Below are 15,042 nucleotides of genomic sequence, written 5' to 3' on the forward strand. Positions count from 1 at the left end.
CGCAACTTCCGATTTCGCGGCGCGATTACAATGTGGGAAGCACGTCTCAACGTCGTGATAGCCAGCGCGACAGTGATCCATCGATTTTCGGCCGCCTAGCGGATCGAACGCGGTTCCCCCCACTCGACCGTTTTCCCGAATTGCTTATGGCGTGTTTCCACGGCGTGACTCGGCGGCACAGGAGCGTTCCCTCTTCGCGCCCTAGGGCCCCGGGCAATCACGAAATTGGTCAAGGAGCCTATCGCTCGACTTGACCAGCGGAGGGGCTTCCTCTTCTTGGCTACGAGGGCACCGACCCCGGGGCAGCTCTCCCTTGATGGGGCGAGACGACGTCAGGGTGTTCCGTCAGTCCGTATCGGACGAGATGTTCGCAAGCTGCTGTCCTGGCGGCGCCTCCGGTTTGCTTGCCGAGTGTCCTCGCACCAAGCTCTAATTTCTCGAAACGGCCATTCGCTTTTCCGTCGGGAGCTTCCTGGCCTTGGGGCGATTGTTCATTTCCCGTGACAATTCGGACGATCGGTGGTTCCTTCTGCGCGTTCCATATACGGCCCTGAAACTTGCCGTTCTCGGCACGCGCGACAGATGTCATTAGGAGGTCCTCGATAATATCGGAATCTCTTAGAGGAGCGCTCTCGAATCCTGTCTCGGTACGTGTCCCGTTAGAGGGCGGTCCGGTCCTTTATCGCTTTCGAAAATATGCACGGAACAAACGGAGAAGGGACGTCGCAAACGTTGCAACGTCACAATATTTATTATGTAAGTAGATATTTTTCGTTATTTATAATTCAAACAATCTTTAAATAAATAAATTTTTATAATTTATTCCTATATTCGTTACTTAAATTGTTATTTCACTAATTTATTGAATTTCAATAATTTTGTGTACAGATTTTTATAATTTGTTTCAACAATTATTTTAACAATAAATTATTGAAATAACAATTCAAATAACGAATATAGAAACAAATTATAAAAATTTGTACAAATTATAAAAATTTGTTTAAACAATTATTTTAACAATAAATTATTGAAATAACAATTTAAGTAACGAATATAGAAACAAATTATAAAAATTTGTTTAAACAATTATTTTAACAATAAATTATTGAAATAACAATTTAAGTAACGAATATAGAAACAAATTATAAAAATTTGTTTAAACAATTATTTTAACAATAAATTATTGAAATAACAATTTAAGTAACGAATATAGAAACAAATTATAAAAATTTATTTATTTAAAGATTGTTTAAATTATAAATGACGAAAAATATCTACTTACATAATAAATATATAAGACCGAACTGACCGAACACAATACAGAATACAGAATGAAAGAACCGAAATCCGGAACCGAAATCCAGAACCGAAATCCAGAACCGAAAAATAACAGTTACAGAACCGAAATAATATCGTTTCTCCAGAACCGTAACCGTAACCGATATAAGCCAGAACCGATATTCTCGTAACAGTTATAACATCATTTCGGTTCTTCATAACTGTTTCGATCAGAACCGATATACAGGGTGTCCCACTGTATCGAGAACGACAGAATATCTCGGAAGACAGTGTCGTTATTAAAAAAGTGTTCCTACAAAAGTTGTTTGGTATTACGGGCTACGTTACGTGGTATTAATTGTTTTGTTGTGGGTGGAGTGGTGGAGGACATTTCAAGGTGACCTTGATTTTTTTAAATGGAATACTATATTTTCTTCTTTAGAAAATAATAGCGGGTAGTGAGACGAATCCAAAGATGTGCTACACGATATTATTCTGATTTTGATGAAGGTGAAAAAAGCTTGTGTTTACATCCTAGATCGGTCGTCGGCCAACAGCCAGCAGCTGCTGCTAATTGTAAGTGGCGTCGAATACGTCGGTATTAAATTACTGCGATAGGACTGCGATAGGTTTGTGGGAATCTGTTTGAAAAACAGATTGCAGTCGCGAAAAAGCACAAAAAAATAAAATAAAAAAAATTTTTTTTTAAATTAGCAAAAAAAAATTTTTTTTTAATTAGCAAAAAAAAATTAGCACATCTTTGGATTCGTCTCACTATCCGCTATTATTTTCTAAAGAAAAAAATATAGTATTCCATTTAAAAAAATCAAGGTGACCTTGAAATGTCCTCCACCACTCCACCGACAACAAAACAATTAATACCACGTAACGTAGCCCGTAATACCAAACAACTTTTGTAGGAACACTTTTTTGATAACGACACTGTCTTCCGAGATATTCTGCCGTTCTCGATACAGTGGGACACCCTGTATAACAGTTTGAAACTGTTATTTCCAGAAACGTTTCAGTCCCTGCTACAGAACAGTGACTCGGAAAAATATTCAGATGCTTTAAAAAAGACGATAACTTTTTAAATATCGTACTATACGATTTGAAGTTTTTCGGGAAGCTAGAGCAATTAGTTTACTACAGGATGTGAAAAGAAATTTTTTCAAAAAAATGCAATTGTTCGGAATTGAAGGAAAAATACGGAAAGTTGGATTTTACAACTTTTTATGTGCCCCCCCCCCCCACCTATATTAAGAACTCAAAAAATACGTTTTGTAGATATGTGTCAATTATATGCACTGTGAAAGTTTCATCAAAATCGGTTGTTGCGGGAAAAAACGACAGGCATTGAAAGATGTAAAATTTCCTTAGATATACATAGACCGAAAATCGTGCAAATCTGCAATTTTTACCATGTTTAAACGTTTGTAGCTCATTGCAACGTCCACCGATTTTGACGAAATTTTCAGAATATGTTTAATTGATGCAGATCTACGAAACATATCTTTTAAATTTTCAATAAAGGTTCACATAAACCAAGCAGCACATTAACAAATGAAGATATATTTTATGGACTCTTATTGACATCTGATCCGCACATATCAGCAATGCGAGTAAAATCGTCTAAGAAAAAAATACAAAATTTAGATCCGGAAGCTGAAGCATTGATAATTAAATAACAGACAAGGCAGTCTTTGATATGCATGGACTATAAAAAATAGTGCTTCACGAAACCAATTAAGAATGAAGAGACTGACAAAGTATAAAAAAATATTATTTTTTTTATACCTCACGTTATTCATTATATGCTATTGTTACGTCCCGGGTCGGATATGATCCGACGAAACGACGCCCAGGCGGGGCGGGGACGTAACCGACCAATTTATTTAAGACGATCTTAGATCCACGTGGCGCGTAACGTCCACGTCTGATCAGGGACCCGATACCGGCGTTCGTCGTTGTTGAAAAGGCGAAGAGGGGAATAAAATGCGAACCGAGACGGACGTCGTCCGTCGTGAACACCGCGTAGAACTAACACGCGTCGCGGTAGTAGAGATGGTTCCCAGTGGTCGAAGTGTTACTATGCGGGTGTGTGCAACTCGTCCGAACGCGTGGGTTTGCTCGATTTGTGACAGGAGATTTCGATCGAAGGGAATGAGTGTTCTCTCGGTACCGAGCACCCTCTGGGCTCAGACGTACACGATTGAAACACTAATTTTAGGGTTAGAGGAACGAATATAGGAAGTCTAAGGAATTTGAGGAATAGGTCGGAGTCGAGCAACCCGATGAACCACGACGCGCACACACACTTTCGCGATCACTTTAACTTTAACCGGTCACCGGGAACGACACTTTAGAAGTACCGAGCTTCGTAGAAGCTAATAATATCGAGGAATAGGGTAGAAAGCTAAATGAAGTAGAAAAGAATAGAGTTAGACAAACAAAGTATAATGAACCAGAATAGATACAAAGTAATGATTTGCGAGCGAGCTCGTACCAAACAAAATAGCGCAGAAATAGCAATTATAATGTACAAGATAGCGCGAGCAAGCTCGTATGAACAAAATAGCACAGAAAGCAATTATAATATGAAAGATAATGCGAGCAAGCTCGTATGAACAAAATAGCACAGAAATAGCAATTATAATATGAAAGATAATGCGAGCAAGCTCGTATGAACAAAATAGCACAGAAATAGCAATTATAATATGAAAGATAATGCGAGCAAGCTCGTATGAACAAAATAGCACAGAAATATCAATTATAATATGAAAGATAATGCGAGCAAGCTCGTATGAACAAAATAGCACAGAATAATATCTGTAAATATGGTATAAGAATCTACGAGCAAACTCGACTGATAATTTAGAAACAATTGAAATATAATTGTAATGAAAATGGTAGAAATGGTAAGGTGCAATACGACCTGAGTATCGTGAGCGCTTTGGAACAGAGTCCGAAAACGCGAGAAAATGGACTAAACTGGATTGAAGTCCGAAAACGCGATTGAACTGTACTCGACTGAAGACGCTAGAGAACTGAATGGTATAAATTCCGAAACTGGAAGAGAGCGATTCGCGCGATTTCGTCTTATTTATAATAAGAGCGCGGACCATAGGGATTCGGTGAACCGTGAAGTCCTTTTGTCTAAATCGTTCGAGGTACGGACGAATATGTTGTCGTCAATGTATACTTTTCGCAGTTCGAACGAAACGACGGTTTAGATGTACGTACACCTGTACTCGCGGTTGCCATGCTGGCGTCCGCTTGTACCGGTGACTATCGCGTCTTTTCCGATTCCCTATGTTCACGCTCACGGGGATATGTATATATATATATATATATATATATATATATATATATATATATCGCGTAAGATATATATACATATCGCTGTGTACGGATTTAAACGCGATTTCGGTTTGGATTTTACGAAGGAAGTATACGTATACCATATATATATATATGTATGTACAGCGAGAATTTGCTCATATGAACAAAACCGACGCAACACGTCGGTACGACGTTACACTATTATTGTTATATTATAAAACCGTTATTGTTATAGCATTTGTTTCTTAACCTACTAATAACCCATCACTGCTGTATTATTCATTTCAAATGTCATATCAAAAGTTATACAAGAATGTCACTAAATTATTATAAATTACACACAATATTATAAATATTATAAATTTTTGTAGGGATGCAAAAGCACGTGATCGACGGTTAGGATGCCCCGAGAGGCAAAAACGAATGGCGAGTAGGACACACGCGGATAACCGATACAATAAACAGCTGAGACAGGTGAATGCCCTAGCGAGAGTGTACGAAAGAGTGAGAGCGCGAATGTGCGAGAGAGAGAGAGAGAGAAAGCGACGACGCACAGTGCGGACAAACGTGGCATATCTCACTACACTTGTATATCACGATGTACGATAAATTCCTTTGGCAAAACGTTTGGTTGTCGATTGTTGCCGGCGCGCGGCCGGCTTCGCATATTCTCCGGCCTTTATTCTTATTCGCTGCCGTCATTTAGAACAGGGCTCGAAATTTTTTCATCGCGACGGCCGAGAATCGGAGACTATGCGTCCCGCGCGTCTCGCTCCCCGGACTGGCCCTAGTGCTCGGAGCTGCTCAGACGCGTACCATTTCATAGGCGCTATTCGTGGTGCATCATGATGACACTCGTGTCAATAGGTTTCCTCATTACACGTTGTCAATGCGTTTTTTTTTTGTTAGTGCTATCTCCTGTAGGCCTACTCTACTATGTCGCACGATAATTTCGGACAACAGCTGTAGAAAATTAATTAGAAAAATAAATTCATAAGATAAATTAAAAAATTTAAAATTTAGTAGGCCTACAGGGGATACCACTAACAAAAAAAACGCATTGGCAATAGTACCTCAAAGGTAATGCGGAAACCTATTGACACGAGTGTTATCATGATGCACCACGAATAGCGCCTATGAAATGGTACGCGCCTGAGCAGCTCGGCCGTCGCGATGAAAAAATTCGAGCCCTGTTCTAAATGACGGCAGCGAATAAGAATAAAGGCCGGAGAATATGCGAAGCCGGCCGCGCGCCGGCAACAATCGACAATCGACACTCGAGGCAGAGCCCGAGACGAGCTATGAATTGATGTTATTTAGAATAACGAATAACGAATAAAACTCCCGGGATTCATTCGTGACTAACGAATAACGAATAAAGCGTTATTCGTAAGCTACGAATAATTTCCAGCGAATAAAATCGTTATTCGTTATTCTCGAATAAATCCTGGGATTTATTCGTTATTCTTTATTCGTTATTCGAAATAAAATTTGCCCAACTCTGTCTAGCGATTCTGACTACTAAAAAACCCCGTCCTTGCATTATCGAGAAATCAGAAGTTGAATCCCGTATCCTTGCAATCCTCACGTACGTATACATGGTCTAGCGGTGTATGAATGTTCACGCGTGAGCGTCGTTTGTTTGGAAAGAAATTGCAGCTACATTGCACGCTTCGCAGCAACGTGAGCCTGTCCCGGCGCGGCGCGGCGTTTGTTTACTTTCTCACTCTGGTCATACATATATAGGGTGACCTTTCAACTTTGAAAGACTACATTGTTACGTCCCGGAGTCTGACTTTCGCGAAAACTATCGTTCCGCGACCCATTCCCCTTACTGGACGCTCTCAAATGCGATACAACCTTTTGTCCACGCGGCACGTTACGTCCGACGTCTGACTGGGAACCACGACTTTCGCGAACATGCGTATTCTACTTAACGCTTACAGTAGATTCGCCCCAAAGCGGCGGACGAGAACAGAGATAACTGAGACGGCACGAATCTTCGCAGGGAAATATCTAGCAACTTATCGGACAGTTGAGTATAGCGATCGGTGAAGACAGGCAGGCTTCCTTTATGCGAACTGCTTCCGTTGCTCGCTGACGGCTGCAGTCGAATCAGGCTGGATCGTCGTAGGAAGGACGATGATCCTCACTCGTCCTGGGAAGATCACGTCGTCGGTGATCCTCGGTTGGCGGGAGATACCCCGCTGTTGTCCTCTGTCTCGCGTTCGTTGACGCGCACGAGGTTTCGTAATTGATAGCGACAAACGCGAATTGAATAGGAGAGTATTGCAAGCGCGAGGATGTAGGGAGAAGAACTAAGCGAGACTCACTTATTAAATTAATAACTGGGAATATATTTGTAACGTATGAAATGAAATTATAATGAACTAGAAGCGCGTGTTATAGCAGGACCGCTCAAAGGCGGATGAGAGCGAGGACTCGTCGGAGTCTGGACCGGGACATCCAGGAGGCGGCGAGCCTCGCTGGAGTCTTGAACGAACGTGTCAGACTGGCTGTCCGAATTGAACTGAACTAACTGAACTCTTTTTAGGATCGTGAGGTCGAATACATAGGTGTCTTATTTTCTACCGGATGTCTCGTTAGACATAACGCTATGGATGTTATGAGAAGCGCGCGATTAATGATTACGGTGAATGCTACGTGATACTGCTACGGGGAATACATTAAGATATGATTATTATACAAGGGTTAAGATAAGAATGGGTATATGGTATGAGGTGAGAATCGGATCTGATGAACGGAGCGAAGTATGACTACTTATAACTAATCAATATTCTTAATAATTACGGTTACAATATCCTACTCTTATTGGCTATGCTTATAACCTATGGCAACACGTCGGCAGACGTGACACCTCACCCCTTGGGGAAATAATTTTCGGCACGAAAATTATTTCTCATCCTCGGAGTCGAACGTCGCGGTTCAACGTAACGTTTCATAAAATGTCGTCTTGGACTCGCATCGTCAAACATGTCGGACGAGTCGTAATCCATCGTAGTGGAAATAGGGAAGGGTTGACGCGTCATCGTCTTCGCTGAAAATGTATATCGCTTGCGACTTATCGGCTGTAACACAAACATCTTAGATTTCGGAGAGTTTACAATATGCATGTTACGCTTCGCGGCTATCGCTCTAAATGTAAACGTTTTTGATTTCACGGGTTTCGGTTTCGTGCGAATGACTCGGTCTGTCTTGTATAAGCGGTCGCTGGAGAGGTGAGATTTATTGTGATTATCGCGCGTTGAACTTTGAATATTTCTCTTGTTGCTGAGATGGTCGGTACTAATTATGTCCGTGACCTCGTCGCAGCGGGAATCGAGAGAATATGAATTGGAAAGAGAATTAGATGAATTGGGACGAAGATTTAGGATTTTTAGATTTGGATTGGACTTGGGATACGCGTTGGTATCTAAAATGGAAGAATCGAGATTCAACAATGAATTCGGTTTTGAATTCGAAATAGAAATTGAATCTGAATTTGAATGATACTTGTTCGTATCGGAATTAGTAGAATTGAGATTCAACGATGAGTTCTGCTTTGAACTCGAAATAGAAATTGAATCTGAATTTGAATGATTCGCTCGCGAATCTGGATGCTCATGGGCATTTGATATAGTAGACTTAGAATTTGAAATTGGGATTGAATTTGAAATAGAATTCGTAAATCCTGACTCCGGATCGGCGATTTCCACGATACTTTCTACTTCCTCCAGCTCCATGTTCGGCGTGGAGAGTTCGATCGGTTCGCTCGTGGTGTTGACGCTCTGTATGTACGCTTTACCGTCGGAGATGCGCTTTGAACAATTCGGAATTATAACGCCGGGCGCGATTTCGCATTTTCGCAGGTAACCTATCCTAGGTACGGCGGCGTTCATCGCTGTGTATACCCCGGCTCGCGGTTCGGTATGGCAACTCTCGCGTGAGATAAAAGGAAACTCGTTTCCTTGCCATGTCATGCACCGGTTTCTATACGAAATGTCTGCGCCTTGGACTAAGAACGCAGATCCAAGAACTCCATCGGATGGAATTGCAGATGAATCTGGCACAACTTGAAATTCTACGGGCGTACCAGATATTGTTAAACATACGGATCCTACAGTCGACACGATTTCGTCGGTAATGCCAGACATTAGAATTTTATTTCCCGTGTCGATTACAATATCGGGCTTTAATACTGAGGCTCTGATCAGGTTCGGTTCTGATCCTGTGTCTAACATGATCTTAATATCTTTCATCAACTCGGGGATCATAACAATTATATGCGGGATTGCGGTATTGTCGCTGAGAGTTATTCTCGTTACTCTCTGGCCCTTTCTGTGCTCGGCTCGGTTGCGATTATTCAAGCGAATCGTTTGAGAGGTGCCTCCTGTCGTGGATTCGCGGCGGACAGGAGGCTTGGTCCGTTTCCCGACCGTTCGGTTTCGCGTTTGCGGCATTCGTAAATATCATGCTCGGACGTCTCGCAATAATTGCAGTACTTTGCTGGTGCAAAAGAGCTCGCGTAATCATCTTCGCGGCGTTGGGAGGAGGTGTACGCATCGTGATATGACTCGAGATGACATTCTCCGCGTGGTCTGTTTGAAAACAGGTCGGCACGCGTGCGATAAGGAGAGTCGTCGCGTGGCCCATCGTGGTATCGGTCCGGGCGATAACGGTCGTCGCGATAGCGCTCGGGTGTCGGACTACGGTCGACTCTGAAGTTGCGATATTGTTGTGCCGAAGAATCCCTATCGTATGAAAATGCGTATACGTCGGATTGGCGACTTCGGTAGGAAGAATATGATTGATCGAATCTCGGGTTCGACTGTGGGTGCTGCGGCGACGTCATCCTATCGGGGGTTCTGTCGCGTGACGCGTCCGAAAATCGTACTCGTTCGTCGAATCGTTCGTAACGGTCTCTGTCTATTTCGGCCTCTTTATATAATTCTATCGCTTTATTGAATACGTGATTCAGTGATCCGTGTCGAAGGCGCCGGATTTCACTTCGGAGGTTCGGGATTAACCCGCGGATGAAACTATCTATCGTGAGATCGTCTACGTTCGCTATGTTCGGTCGATCGCGATCGCAGTCGAGGATCGCGGCGCGGAGATCTTTTACGCGGCAAATGTAATCGAGAATATGCTCGTTTTGCCGCATGAAAATATTTGCCATCTGACCTCGGTAGTGGTCGACGGTGTGACAGGTGCCGAAAACGTCTTTGAGACGGTTGCACAGTTCGGTTACTGTTTCGACGTTTTCGTCTTCGATTGCGGTATACGCGATTCCGCGGAGTTTAATGATAATCAATTTCGACAGGGTTCTTTCCGCATGTCGAGGAACGAGATCGCGGGCGCGCTTGCAGGCTCGCGTGAATTGCAGCACAGAAATGTTCGTGCCATCGAATAAAGGAATCGAATCTATTGCGGCTTTTATAACTAGTCGCGAATCTTCTCGCTCAGGCGAGTAATCTCTACGAGTTGGCATCGGATCGTCTTGAAGAGGCTTTGCTAACAGGTGCAACGGAAAGTTAATCAAATTTTCTGTTCGCTGAGAACGCGTGTTTCTCGTTGGGTTCGCCCTTTCGTCGTGGTGGTTGATCGATCCCACCGCTGCCACCAATTTGTTACGTCCCGGAGTCTGACTTTCGCGAAAACTATCGTTCCGCGACCCATTCCCCTTACTGGACGCTCTCAAATGCGATACAACCTTTTGTCCACGCGGCACGTTACGTCCGACGTCTGACTGGGAACCACGACTTTCGCGAACATGCGTATTCTACTTAACGCTTACAGTAGATTCGCCCCAAAGCGGCGGACGAGAACAGAGATAACTGAGACGGCACGAATCTTCGCAGGGAAATATCTAGCAACTTATCGGACAGTTGAGTATAGCGATCGGTGAAGACAGGCAGGCTTCCTTTATGCGAACTGCTTCCGTTGCTCGCTGACGGCTGCAGTCGAATCAGGCTGGATCGTCGTAGGAAGGACGATGATCCTCACTCGTCCTGGGAAGATCACGTCGTCGGTGATCCTCGGTTGGCGGGAGATACCCCGCTGTTGTCCTCTGTCTCGCGTTCGTTGACGCGCACGAGGTTTCGTAATTGATAGCGACAAACGCGAATTGAATAGGAGAGTATTGCAAGCGCGAGGATGTAGGGAGAAGAACTAAGCGAGACTCACTTATTAAATTAATAACTGGGAATATATTTGTAACGTATGAAATGAAATTATAATGAACTAGAAGCGCGTGTTATAGCAGGACCGCTCAAAGGCGGATGAGAGCGAGGACTCGTCGGAGTCTGGACCGGGACATCCAGGAGGCGGCGAGCCTCGCTGGAGTCTTGAACGAACGTGTCAGACTGGCTGTCCGAATTGAACTGAACTAACTGAACTCTTTTTAGGATCGTGAGGTCGAATACATAGGTGTCTTATTTTCTACCGGATGTCTCGTTAGACATAACGCTATGGATGTTATGAGAAGCGCGCGATTAATGATTACGGTGAATGCTACGTGATACTGCTACGGGGAATACATTAAGATATGATTATTATACAAGGGTTAAGATAAGAATGGGTATATGGTATGAGGTGAGAATCGGATCTGATGAACGGAGCGAAGTATGACTACTTATAACTAATCAATATTCTTAATAATTACGGTTACAATATCCTACTCTTATTGGCTATGCTTATAACCTATGGCAACACGTCGGCAGACGTGACATACATACTCCTTGATTTTCGAATGCGTGGTCGGGCCGGTCCTCAACGCCCCCCCCCCACCACCTAATCCTAACTAATTCTGATCGCATGATTTTTGCATTCTATATAGCCGTCATACAGGATTTGAACTAGTAATGAGAGAGACACCCTGTTTTTTCTCTCATCTCCACAGCGTGTTTAGAAACAAAAAGTAAACAAACGCCGCGCCGGGACAGGCTCACGTTGCTGCGAAGCGTGCAAGAGTACGGAAAATTCAATACAGTATCAGCGATAGTTGTTGGTGAATAGAATCTCGAAAACTAAAATCGAGCGGCAATACCATGTATAGGAAAAAGTTGTTCAGAATGAAGCCCCTAATGTAAATATTTGCCGAATTATTTACTCGCGACAGCCGATTTTCGAAGACTACGCCCCCTTGACCCCATCGCTTCCTGTGGTGCACCGTCAATGGAAATAATTTTACTTTGACTCGAGAGAATCTTGAAGAGTATGAAAAATTATGTCGAAAATCATGCAGTATATGTATGTACACTTACCTATTTCGTTGTAATTTTCTTCTGCTGTATCTTTTTGTGGAGCATCGAAGTCGTTTTGTACTGCTTCTTCCTTTGGGTGCTCGACTGAACACCGTTTGCTCCGTAAACTTGATCCAACGAGAGAGCAGTACCGCGTGAAGACCAGTTTTCGTCCGTCGCTGCGCATCTTCGTCCTAATTGGTAATACTCCCACTCCATGCGTTCCCTTCCCAATGCACAGCGCATGCGCGCAGCGGCACCGAAGTGACGCCACGTGCTGCAGCGCCGCAAACCGTTTTGTTCGCAGCTATACCGGGTGTGGTTTGCTTTTCAAAGTGTGTTTTTGGCGGTTAAATTTTAAAGAGTTACAAGTGATTTCAGGATTTTCAGGGCATTTAAAATGGAAGAGGAAGTTCCTGGTCCATCCCATATGTCACCACCAAAGAAAAATCCGCCAGGGAAGGTAAGTTCGTATTATAAATATTTATTATGCATGCTCATGCATGGTTTTTGGTTGTTTTATTTATTATGCATGATTGGTGTTTGGCTTTGTGTTTCTTTTTCTATTTAGTTTGTGCTATCTGCTCAAAAGCAGATGCTGGTAAATCTGTATAAGCATGTCAATACACTGAACCCAGGCATGACATACAAGTCTATCGTCCAATCCCTTTCTAAACAGACAGGAATTGGACGGGATACTGTATGCAAAACTCTGGCGGAGTACAAAACAACAGGAAACGTGACATCGCCAAATAAGAAGAAGCGAAGATTGAGCATATTGGAGAAGACATCGGAAGAAGACCTCATAGCCATAAGGAGGAAGGTACACAGCTTTTGGTTGAATCGGGAGATTCCAACGTTGGACAAGATTCTAGATGCTATTAACAACGATGAAGAACTTCCTTCGTTCAAGAAGACAACACTCCACACGCTTCTAAAATGTATGGAGTTTAAATACATTGTCAGGAAGCGCAACAGCGCCCTAATTGATGAACCCCGTATTGTATATTGGCGGCAACAGTAAGTAACAATCAACATACATTCAAAAATGTTTTTTATACTATTGTACACTATACAATTTACATTGTAGGTACATCGAAAGAATAAGGACCCTACGTGAAGAAGGACGCCCCATCTTCTACCTCGATGAAACGTGGATCAACGCCGGGGACTGCAAGAGGAGATTGTGGGTGGATGCAAGTGTCAGCTGCCCAAGGAACGCCGAAGAAAGGGGCTTATCGATAGGCATACCTGCTCCCACAGGAAGAGGTAAGCGTCTAATTATTTTACACGTCGGGTCAGCAGACGGATTTGTACCTGGGGCCCTCCTTTGTTTCGAGTCGAAGAAAGACTCTGCTGATTATCATCATGAGATGAACGGGGACACATTTTTTGAGTGGTTCTGCAAACTTTTGCCCATGCTGCGAGATGGGGCAGTTATTGTTATGGACAATGCGCCATACCACAGCGTGAGGAAGGATAAGTATCCAACGAAGAGTTGGACACGGGATCGAATAATCACGTGGCTCGAGGGTAAGGGGGAACAGGTGAATCCACGGAACGTCAAAGTTCAGTTATTAGCTTTAGTTGATAAATATCGGCAGCCTAACATCTTTGTCATCGATGAATATACCACAGAACATGGATATACCGTGGTACGCCTTCCCCCTTACCACTGCGAGCTAAACCCCATTGAGCTCGCATGGGCAAAAGTTAAGGAGTTTATCCGAGCGCGGAATACGACATACAAGTTAGCAGATGTCCGCGAACTTGTACACGAAGCCATCGAAAATGTGTCCACCGACAATTGGCAAAATTTCATTCGCCACGCAATAAAGGAGGAAGACAGGCTCCACGAACTCGACCATATTACTGATTCCGTGTTGGAAGAAAATGGCGAGTTGTTGGAGACGTCTGATGACTCGGACATCGACGTGTAAATTTTTTATAAATAATTTGTAAATATGTATATTTAATTTTTTATTTAATGTAATTTAATGTAATTTAATTTAAGTTAATGTAATTTAATGTAATGTAATTTAATTTACGTTAATGTAATTTAATGTAATTTAATTTAAGTTAATGTAATGTAATTTAATTTATAATATTTATAAATCGCATTCTTGGCGGACGGCTTCACCGTCAATAGTTGTTATTATTTGAATGCCCACACCAGTCATCCTTTTCCATTTATTTTCCTACATAGTTGTAAGTTATAATTAGTAAATAGTTTGTAAATAGTTGTAAATTATAATTTGTAAATAGTTGTAAGTTATAATTTGTAAATGGTCTGTAAATTGTAATTTGTACATGTTTTGTAAATATTAATATATGAATGTAAATAATAACATATATGAAAATAATGTACAAATTATGTTTTAATTTAAATAAAATATATTAATTCATTATATTTGCAAATAGTCGCGATTTTCTATTCCCTATAATGGCCTATAATTTCATCCTAATTCATTTCATTTCTGGACACCGCGTATATGAAACTTTCAGTCGAGACAGTGGGGAGTGCGTAGTGGAGTGGGAGTTGGGAGGCTCGCAGCAAGGCGCTGCGATCAGTCGAGCTGCGCGAAACGGTACTGCTCTCTCGTTGGATCAAGTTTAGGTTGCGATGAACTAGCACTCTCCATAACTAATAATCACTAATCACCCAAATCACCAACTAACTAATCCCTAACTACCGCACAATGCCGCGCAAAGACTAATACGGTGAATGGCTCAAAGAACAATTCATGTCTAAACGCGTTTGTGTTCGCCAGTTATAATCTGGTTATCATGAAGGCTTCAATTGTTCCGATATCGCGCACCGTTTTTCGTACGATGGATGGCCGGTAGAGGCGCTTGCAGCCTCAATAACCGGATACACGGTGAAAAAAAAAAATTTGAAAAGATTTGTATGATTTGATTCTGAAAAATGAATGTATATATAACATGTGCATTTGTGTATATTTTGTAACTTGTAGAACACGTCCTGAAGTTTTTTTGTCCGGAACAGATTGTTTCGGTTGTAACGTCGTACCGACGTGTTGCGTCGGTTTTGTTCATATGAGCAAATTCTCGCCGTATATATACAGGGTGTCCCAAGACCCCTTCGACTCCGGGAAATGGGAGGTTCCTTAGGTCATTTGAAGCAACATTTTCATTTGCACCAATGTCAGCCGGGGCTTTG

The 15,042-nt window shown here is 42.4% G+C and overlaps 3 protein-coding genes across 4 annotated transcripts in view; 2 read left to right on the top strand and 1 right to left on the bottom strand.

Annotated features, from left to right (window-relative positions):
- LOC143209220 (uncharacterized) overlaps nt 1-12,843 on the bottom strand; it is a 29,770-nt gene extending 16,927 nt beyond the window's left edge. Inside the window, exon 1 of one of the 2 annotated variants that reach the window (XM_076424601.1) lies at nt 11,883-12,843. The gene's annotated coding sequence lies outside the window, so the exon portion shown is untranslated. Of the gene's footprint in view, nt 1-4,213; nt 4,597-11,882 lie in introns of those variants that run through there. The other variant, XM_076424597.1, reaches the window with a different exon arrangement.
- Nucleotides 12,183-13,006, top strand: LOC143209239 (uncharacterized). Its single transcript, XM_076424614.1, has 2 exons — nt 12,183-12,324; nt 12,541-13,006. Exons 1-2 carry the CDS (start codon nt 12,262-12,264, stop codon nt 12,883-12,885), a joined length of 408 nt encoding a protein of 135 aa, XP_076280729.1. The 5' UTR covers nt 12,183-12,261; the 3' UTR covers nt 12,886-13,006.
- A 1-nt stretch (nt 13,007) lies between these two features.
- Nucleotides 13,008-14,708, top strand: LOC143211083 (uncharacterized). The gene is made up of 3 exons (XM_076428505.1): nt 13,008-13,047; nt 13,167-13,797; nt 14,633-14,708. Exons 1-3 carry the CDS (start codon nt 13,008-13,010, stop codon nt 14,706-14,708), a joined length of 747 nt encoding a protein of 248 aa, XP_076284620.1.
- Nucleotides 14,709-15,042: the final 334 nt, after the last annotated feature.

This window comes from Lasioglossum baleicum, chromosome 1 (assembly GCF_051020765.1).
Source record: "Lasioglossum baleicum chromosome 1, iyLasBale1, whole genome shotgun sequence".
Lineage (NCBI taxonomy): Eukaryota > Metazoa > Arthropoda > Insecta > Hymenoptera > Halictidae > Lasioglossum > Lasioglossum baleicum.